The sequence below is a fragment of the Acyrthosiphon pisum genome, chromosome A3 (genome assembly GCF_005508785.2).
Source record: "Acyrthosiphon pisum isolate AL4f chromosome A3, pea_aphid_22Mar2018_4r6ur, whole genome shotgun sequence".
NCBI classification, from domain to species: domain Eukaryota; kingdom Metazoa; phylum Arthropoda; class Insecta; order Hemiptera; family Aphididae; genus Acyrthosiphon; species Acyrthosiphon pisum.
The window spans coordinates 8,421,267-8,431,186 of NC_042496.1; the positions used below are offsets into that span (position 1 = coordinate 8,421,267).

The 9,920-nt window shown below is 25.5% G+C and overlaps 1 protein-coding gene across 5 annotated transcripts in view; it reads right to left on the reverse strand.

The window, feature by feature from the left end:
• The window catches only part of LOC100166731 (dystrophin, isoforms A/C/F/G/H), a 62,325-nt gene that overhangs the window by 39,379 nt on the left and 13,026 nt on the right, over positions 1–9,920 (reverse strand). For 3 of the 5 annotated variants that reach the window (XM_029491771.1, XM_029491769.1, XM_029491772.1), the window contains exons 26-38: positions 8,646–8,774; positions 8,256–8,429; positions 7,520–7,633; positions 6,888–7,070; positions 6,632–6,820; positions 5,855–6,407; positions 5,441–5,793; positions 1,124–1,318; positions 889–1,062; positions 721–825; positions 450–617; positions 244–378; positions 33–181 (exon numbers count right to left, since the gene is read on the reverse strand). In XM_029491771.1, the coding sequence (XP_029347631.1) occupies positions 33–181; positions 244–378; positions 450–617; positions 721–825; positions 889–1,062; positions 1,124–1,318; positions 5,441–5,793; positions 5,855–6,407; positions 6,632–6,820; positions 6,888–7,070; positions 7,520–7,633; positions 8,256–8,429; positions 8,646–8,774 (2,621 nt within the window). The remainder of the gene's footprint in view (positions 1–32; positions 182–243; positions 379–449; positions 618–720; positions 826–888; positions 1,063–1,123; positions 1,319–5,440; positions 5,794–5,854; positions 6,408–6,631; positions 6,821–6,887; positions 7,071–7,519; positions 7,634–8,255; positions 8,430–8,645; positions 8,775–9,920) is intronic. The other 2 variants (XM_029491770.1, XM_029491773.1) reach the window with 2 other exon arrangements.

Below are 9,920 nucleotides of genomic sequence, written 5' to 3' on the forward strand. Positions count from 1 at the left end.
ATTTAATAAAAATTATAAATTTAATATCCCACCCAGTCCGTTCAATCACACACTTATTCAGCATTTCCCAAGTCTCCTGCATTTTTTCAATGTTTCGTTGCACAAATATTTCATCATTAGCATTTTTTGTACTTAACTTTTCAATAGATTTTTTCAAAACCTCAGTTTTACTTTGAATATCCTAAAACGAAAACATTTAATATAAATAAAGAATTTTTTTTATAATAACATTTATAATTTTACTTCAATCTTAGAATTTTGAAGAGCAACAGAATTATTTGATAATGGTATTAAATTCAACTGTTTTAATAAAGAACCCAAATTCGTTCGTGTCTCTTCTATCTGAGATAAAATTTCTACAGGTACTTTGACATTTTGCTACAAAATATTATATATTAGTTTACATACATATTGAAACCAATAAAAAAAAATGGTTTGCATTATATTACTTGTTGAGACAAGGGACTTAATTTGTTTAACTTATTTTCTAATTCAACAATTTTCAGTCGCATTTTATTAACAGCATCTTTATCACAACACAGTGCTTCAATATCTGATATTATCTCATCCATTTCTAATAAATTAGCATATTTGATGTTAATTTCTCGTTCAAATACCTTAATTATGTTCACATATTTTAATAATAGATTTTAATTAATTAATCTTAATTTAATATTATTTTCAATGCATGCAGTCAAAAACCATTTGATTTTATTTTACCTCTGAATTGTTGTGCTTATGGTTAATCCAGTTTTCAATATCTTGAGTAATTTTATTAAAGGATTCCACTTGTTTCTTTAACATTTGTGTCTGAAGTTTTACAATCTGTAAATAATTAATTCAATAAACAATTATACAAATTTAAATGTTACTTATTTAAAATGTTACCTCTATTTCTGACATGATATGAGTCCACATTACTCTAAGTCTGTCTTGAATTAAAGTACATAAAGTGCTTGCTCTGGAGGGATCCCCTGTATGGCTTGCAAGTATAAGACTATCACCTTTGCTTATTAACGTAGCTGCATCTGGTGCTATATTACTAACTTCTTGCTCAACAGACTGTTAAAAAAAAGTATAGTTTAGGTATAATATCTTAAAGTAAAGATGATGAAAAATTTACCTCAAAACGCTTATTTGGATCCGATTCTGTATTTAATTGTCGAAGGTCTTTTAAAGTAAGTTCCATCCTCGCCAGCATTTGTTTTGCTTCATTTTCATATTTTTCAATATCTACATCTAGATTTTTAATTTTTAATGTATTTGGTGATTTTGAAGTGGTTACATTTTCAGTTTTCTGCCTCATAAATGAAATACCCTAAAAATAAGACAAGTAGTAAATATATTGAATACTCAATAACGAATAGAACCTAATCTTACCATTTTAAGCATTATTTTTTATGGTTAAATGTGTTTTTAATTTATAATATTTATTAAATATTTTATTTATTTTTTAATATTGTTTAATGAACATATTTATATGTATTTGAAATTTTGTGAAATAAATAATATTTAATTTAATTTAATTTAGTGTGAATTGATTTATATTGTTATCAATAATAGTATGTAATAATATTGTGATTAAATTAACTAATGAATTTAAAACATGTTTAACGTACAAATAATAAATAAACAAACAAGAATATTCATGTTCACTTGAATCAAAATCAAAAGGTATTTCAATATAATATATAAAAACACATTCCATTATTATCACTAGATTTAAAAAAAATTAGTTTATTTAATGATTTTTTATCAAAATATAATATTATAAAGAAATAAAAAAAAAAAGATTAATAACACATAGTTATTATAATAAGTAGAAGCAACTAAGTTCTGTTGTAACTTTTTATGGAACCAAATAATAACAATTGAAGCCATAGAAATGTTAAAATTATTAAATTAAACTATACATAATGTGTTTGTACAATACTATTACAAAAGTTACAACACACACTCAAAACTGGTTTTATTACTACACACCTAAGTGACCATGGACTCTGGTTTATTATTAATTAATTCAATATTCTCTATAATATTCTGATCACCTAATTTCAATATTTGAATAGTTTATGCATAACAAAAATTATATTTGTCAATTTTGTTAGAATATGTATAGTATAAAAATAATAGTAATATAAAATATATAGTAGCGTATATTATAACATTTTAAAATATTAACTAACTATGATTACATAGTAATTTGATTATATCATTTATATAAAGTGAAATATAGTTTTTATTCCTATAGCTTATAAGGAATATTAAAACAATTTGAAAGTTATTTTATAAATATTGTGCACCAATTGGCTATTACCATGCATATTTTGTTCCTGTAGATGTTATAACTAAATATTTAAGATTATTTTTCTTTTTTGGTGAAATGAAAAGTATAAAAATCAAGTAAGTGGATATCACACTGCTGTACAGTAGGTTACAAGTGGATCACTGTAATGATAGTGTTAAATTTGAATTCAATGATATAATTAAATCATTGTATACGAAAAACAATTTTGATTTAAGTAATTAATTTTACTATTAGGAGTCATTGGTATAACAGTAGCATAAATTCATTTTTGCCAAACTACATTTGAAAATGTTATCCTGTGTATAAAATATAATCTAATATTAGTGATTTTGTTGAAATTTCATAATATTAAATCATCTTACCATCTAGCATATTAAAACCGTAATATAAAAATAATACAAAATATCAGTGGATACACTGACAAACTGTCTCCGCTCAGAATCATTTTTCGTATACAAAGATATTATATCATTGAATTCAAATTTAATACCATCCATTGTACAGTTACTCAACTCTTAAAATTGATGAATGTTGTCAAAAAACAAACTTTAAATGCACATAAAAAAAATTGTGCCCATGTATTGTATATTTGTAATATGATATACAGGGTGTCCCGTGAGGATTTACTCATTGCGATATCTCCTGAAATAATAGAGATATCGTAATTCTGTTTTCTTATTAAGACTCACAGAGGTAAGCACTACAAATAACTAATTTTTTATTTTTTTTTTTATGTTTTGGTAAAAAAGTTAAAAAAATTATTTTTTTAATTAATTATTTAAAAAAATATTGAAGATTGCCATTTTGTAGAGTTAATTTTTCTGAAAATATTGACGTTTCAACATTTTAATTTCATTAATTTCCTGATTTTTAATAATATTTTTAATTAATAAGTAAAACGGCAAAAAACCGGTTTTTGTCCGGGCGGCGAGTCCCCCTCTACGGCTAATAGGTAAATCCTCACGGGACACCCTGTATATATCATATTTTAATATTTTGTAATTTTATAATATTAATTCAACTTACCGGCTACCATATTAATAATAAGTATAATAAGTAATAAAAATATAAATATAATATAGAATATCTTAGACTGCAAGCCGTATTCGCCCGAAATTGTTTTTTGTATACAATGATATCATCGAATTCAAATTTAATACCAGCCATTACAGTGACCCACTTGTAACTTACTGTACATCAGAACGACATCCACTTATCCTCTTTTTTTTTTTCTAATTATCCTCGATAAATACTTTTTCACTTAGTAAAAAAGTTTGAAAATTGAATGCAAGATTCTCCTTATAAGTTTCATTAAGAAGATGTCGCACCCGCATATGTTGTATTCGTCTTACGACATATCAAAATTTTACGCTCAGCAGATCTCGTTTAACGCCGTTCATTTAAAAATTAGAGTGAATTAACCTCTTATAAAATTTAAAGGTAAGAATATTATCTAGAATATAAACAGAGCGAAGAAGCTAGTGGTTTTACAATGGTGTTAATTTTTTTATTTTTTTTTTGGATCCTATATATAAAATGTATACCAGAAGGAAAGCTTCAATTTCAACATATAGTACGTTATCTTTTAGTAAATCGGATCAAGATGGTATTTTAGAGAGATCATTTTTCGATTTTATCAATAGTTATTTAACTAACGGGAAAACCCACCAAAAAATTATGAAAAAACACTAAAAATGGGATTTTAATTTCTAACGTTTTGTTTATCACCATAGAATCGAATAAAAAATTATAGTATTAAAATATTAATTTAACTTACATAATATAATAAATAATAACAAAATAAAAAATCATGACTGACAGACCGTCTCTGCTCAGAATTGTTTTTCTTATACAATGATATGATATCATTGAATTCAAGTCTAATACAATCCATTATACAATGACCCACTTGTAACCTACTGTACAGCAGAACAACATCCACTTACCTGCTTTTGTTATATTTCAATTTTAAAGCGAATTATGAGTATTTTAAATTTTTAAATTGTTTATACATCTTTTAATACTCATAACTCAATTTAAAATTAAAATATAACAAAAAGCCAAAGAGATGCTCTATATAATATTGTTACCTTTAAATTTTATAAGAGATAAATTTACTCTAATTTTAAAATTAACAACGCTAAACGTGATCTGCTGAGCATAAAATTGTATATGTCGTAAGACGGATACAACATATGCGGGTGCGTAGTCCTCTTAATGAAAGTTCAACAATATTAAAGATACAGTATAGGCACAATTGTTTTTTATAATAATTTAAAATTCAAATTTTGACATTTTTCAGTTAGAAATTCATAAGACACGTCTCCTCTCAGAATCGTGTTTTCTTATGCAATGATTTATCAATGCATTCAAATATAACACATTCATTAAAACAGTGGTGTCCAACCCGCGGTAGATTTTGATGCGGCCCTCACTTCAATTTAAAAAACCATGAATTAATTGTATATAATACATTAATATTATGAGAACAAATTTATTTTAAGAATAAAATTTTTCGAGTTAATTACTCGTGTCTCGTTGTAAATTGTAATGCCGTTTAATAGGTAAACTTATATAACAGGAGTATCCAACCTACGACCCACCTCTCCTTTTGCCATAAAAATAGAACTTTACCAGCTTGAAGTTATCGAGCTTGTTTTTTTTTTAAACAACATATTTCTAAAAATGTTGGCCTGCGATAATACCAAAGCATATATCAAATTTGGCCCGCCGTAAAAAAAGGTTGGACACCCCTGCATTAAAATGAAATGCTCGATAACTACTGTACAGCAGAGCAGTACCCACTTGTCCACCTTTTTTAAATTTTATCATATAATATGGTTGGTTTGTGTGTTAATACAAAACATAAATATACAATTTCTTGTTTTTAATTTGAAAATGCATATTTTGGGTATATTAAAGGGTTTAAAATCAGGGTATGCCCAGGCAGTCAGGCCAACCATGCCAGACACACCTCTGTTACTATATAGATATTTGCTTTTTTATAATGAGGTATTGACATTTAAACATCTTTTAATATTATATTACTACAATTTTTTAGTAAAATAATTCAAAACCAATTATGGTTTTTATTAGTTAATTGCAAAAGAGTTCATAAAATAATTTACTTACCTTGGTTATTTGTTCATCATCTGATGAACTAGAATCTGGATATTTATCATTGAGTCCTTCATCTTCTGAAAATAATACTACATCGTCAGTTTCTTTATCACTACCATAAAAGCTATCATTATCTTCAGGAACATTTTTAAATGCATTTGAAACTTTAACATCATGATCAGCTCCAATAATTCTGTATGTATCAAACAATTCTATTTCTTTATGCAGTATAACTTCTTTACGGTTATCAGATTTTGGACTTTGCCATGCAGTTATAGTGGTATGATGAGTTTTGTTTACTTTAACACAAACAGAATCAGTAAGATTCTTTTGTTCCTCTTCTAAGGATGGAATATACTCCTTGCCTAAAGTATAAAATATATTGAAAAAGAAATAAGATACCTAATTAAAAAAAAAATTAATTACTATGTAAGCTTTCTAAACTAGACTTTAGTGAATCATTTGATGCCAGTTTTTGTCGCTTGACTAAAATTTCACAAGGGCTCAAACATGATTTTTTTTCTGTATTTTTTCTTCTGTATACAATTTGAGGCCATTTTTCCTCATCTGTTTCATCTGCATCTGTTTCTGTATCCTCAGATAACTCAACCATTTCTGCATAACCCTCAGGAACTGCATGTTGAACTGCAGTTACTTCACCATGACTAATAATACTAGACTTTAGTATTTCATGTTCTTTAATCTCAACCATGACACACTCTTGGGTATTATTTTCACATTTAGGTTTCACAAAAGTTTGAAAAATCGAGGGATCTACTTGTGATACTTGTGAAAATAACATACTGTTTTTAGTCAATTGAAATGTATCATCTTCATCATTATGTTGCAATAATGCTTTATGGTCTTTTTTATTTTCTTCTTCAGTAATTGTTATTTCGGGAACAGATGTTTCCTTAAGTTGTATGGGGTTGTTAGACTGACCTTCTAATTTTTCACTTGTTGTTATTGTAGGTATATCCTGAAAACATTTAGTATATTTTTATTCAATTAATAAAAATAAAAAATTAGTTTAATAATTATCCTCTACATCGGTAAATACAGAGATTTGGTTTGTAAATAATTCTAAAATAATATTAATTTAAGATATATTCAAAATATATTAATAAACAACAAATTATAGATATTTTCAAAATAATAGTTGTAAGCAAAATTAGTACATCTTATTACTATTATACAACTAACCTTCAGTAATGTTGAATTATTATGAAGTTTATTTAGAATTAATTTCCATCTACTAGAAATTATATCCAAACGTTCACAATATGTATCATCATCGCACAAGGGATCTTTAAGAGATTTAAATTCAATATAACGATTATAAAGAGAATTTTTAACCTTTTCCCAATTTTCAATATCTTTATCTAATGTCTGCTATTAAAAAATACAATTATACATTGTAAATTGTAAACATAAAAATAAAAATGATTGTGAATCTTACTTTGATAAATTTCATTGTGACTTCTGCATTTTTCTCAGGTAATTGAGTATTTTCAAATCCATCTAGTTTTTGTTCTACTTCAGTCAACCAGTTAGACATAATATTAATATTAGTGTCAAGGAAATCTAAAGCATTTAAGCCTTTTTCCAGCTTATATTTTGTATCATTAATATCCACTACCAACTAAACAAAAAAATATTTTTTGATAAATTTAAATTCTTAAACTGAATTGTTGAATAAATCATAAAAAAAAACAAATGAAAACTATCAATGGAGGATTTTATGAAAATGGATCAGGTAGCAGATTTTGTAAAGAGTCCATTTTTTTCCAAGGTAGATCTTCATGAACATTTTTCTGTTTTGTAAAAGTATGATGCAAAAATCTCTTTTTCAACATTTTTCATAGAGATTCAGATAGTTGTCGGATTTAATTTTAACAAATTATAGCACAAAATATTAAAAATATATTGATTTCCAAATAGATGTATCATATTTTTTCTATCATTGTAAAACAATAATAGAAAACACCATGGGCAATTTATTTTAAATAAAAGTTATAATAATATGATGGAAATTGTACATTTTTCCCTCATTAAATATTAATGGAAGTAATTTCTCAAAACTTAACTTACTTTGGAATACAACTGTTTTATAGTTTCTAGCTGTAGTTGATTTTCACAAGTTTCATTTGAACTTATCACAAATTCGACTTCACTTTTTAAATTTTCTAATGTAGAACTCATTTTCTGTAATATTTGTTTTTTAAATAAGTATTAATTAAAAAATTAAAATAAATATCTGTGTTTTGTTATCTATATAAATATTGTAATTAAAATATCTATCATTAAACTAACATAGAGTAAAATTTACTTTTCTAACAAAATGACTAGTTAATATTTTTATTGTTCATTCAATATTCAGTTTTTTATAATATGGTTTACTTTGCTAGGGGCTTTTAAAGATAATAAACTTTTGTTTTATTACAATAGAAAATGTACAATCTGTAGCATTTTTACGATAAGCAAATATAATATATAAGGCAAATAATTTATATGGTGACTTTGTATAAGGATGGAGGCTAACCATTAACAGAACCCTCGAGTAGTTTGACTTAAAAAAATAAACTAATACCATGTGTTTGGAATTTTGTATTCAATGCTAAGCAATGACAATTTTGTATTATACTGTTATGAATTTAATTTAAGTATTGAGTCATTTATTTATTTACAATAAGTAACTTCAATCCAAATAACTTTTTGAATGGGTTTTCCTTAAATTTTCAATTATAAATTAAATACATTATAAATATACCAAACACATTCTAATCATACTATGCAATTAGTCTATATAAGCACAAGTAATAATTACCAAACACTGTTCTAATTGTCCTTTGATGCTATCAGGATCGTCAGATGCTAGCTCTAATAGACAAATAGTATTTTCAATGGATTGTAATTCTCTCAACACTCTAGTCACGCGAGTGGGTAAATCTCCAGGAGATTGATATCTTTCAAATTTCTCTTCCAGCTGATAGAAACGTTTCTAAACAATGATACAGTGTAACAATCAATTAAAATAACCATTACAGTGTTTAAATATACTAAACTAAAGTACAGTTATAAAATAACACTTTCAGTTTTACTAAATAAATTATATTAATTATGGTAAAATAAATTGTTTAAACAAATCAAAATAGATACTCAACTCTTTTAATTTAAATACATTTTAAATTGTTAAGTATTAAATTAAATAGCTCACTTTTAATAAAGACAGTTGATCTTTCAAACGATTTGCTACTTCTTTTTTATTTGCTATTTCATAGTTACAAATTTGTTCTTCCATATCATGCAAAAGTTTGGCTTGATTTTGGAATTCATTTGATAATCTCTGTTGTAAACAAAAACCAATGTCAATAAAAACTATTTACAATTATATTCAGAGCTAATAACTTTAGTCGTTATAAATATAATAAGAATCAGACATGATTCTCAGTAAATGGGCGAATAGAATCTTTGAAATAAATAAAAAAATTACTATCGATACAAATTAGGGGTCGTGGTTGTGAAAGGGGTAATAGAATACAAGGGTACACGGAGCCCGGGCACACGGGTAAAAATTATATTAAAGCCCGTGTTTTTAATACCCGTGTATATCGCATATTAATTCAGAATTCAAAAATACTTTATGTTACATTATGTATATTCAAATAATTGGTTATTTATTAATAATAAAAATTGTATAGCCCTCGATTACTTACCTACCTATTATTTAAGTATGTTATGAATACCTAAAAGTTTTGCTTAAAAAACACAATATAATATGATATGCTTTCTGTCATATTGAGTTCAGAAAGTGAAGAAGTCAATAAGTCAGAACTGCAAAGTAGTGAAATACAATTGTATTTGAGTTGTAAATATATGAGTATTTTAGCTCACGGGTATACACGGGTATTTTTATTACACGGGCCTTAACCCCGTCTTGTGTAAGAACACGGGTACCCGTGTAGTTCACTACAGGTGTAATCAAGACATCTAATACAAATTGTTAAGATAAAATGATAAATTCATATGTAACTGCCGTTCATCTTTGATAATCTTATGCATAACAATTATATTTATTATAACACAATACTAGTTCATAATTAAAAGTAATTAAGTAACAAACTATGTTAAAAAATAATACTATTATTATTACTTAATAATATAAAAATATTTATAATAAACAGCATAACATTTAGAAAATTGTATTAATAATTCCAAGATATATTCTTATATTTAGAAGAAAATACAAACTATAAAAATGAAAGAGAAAAATCTTAATGACATGTGACTGTCAAAATAATTTTATATCAACTATAAAAAAAACAATGTCAAATAATCTTTTTCTTTTTTTTTTGATCCTTCAACCAACATGTTACCATAGATTTTAATATAATATATCTTAAAATCAATGGTAAAACGATTGTAACTCTTTAATCAATTTGTAACTATAAAATTATATTGTAGTAGTGCAGACATGAAACAATTAAAAAAT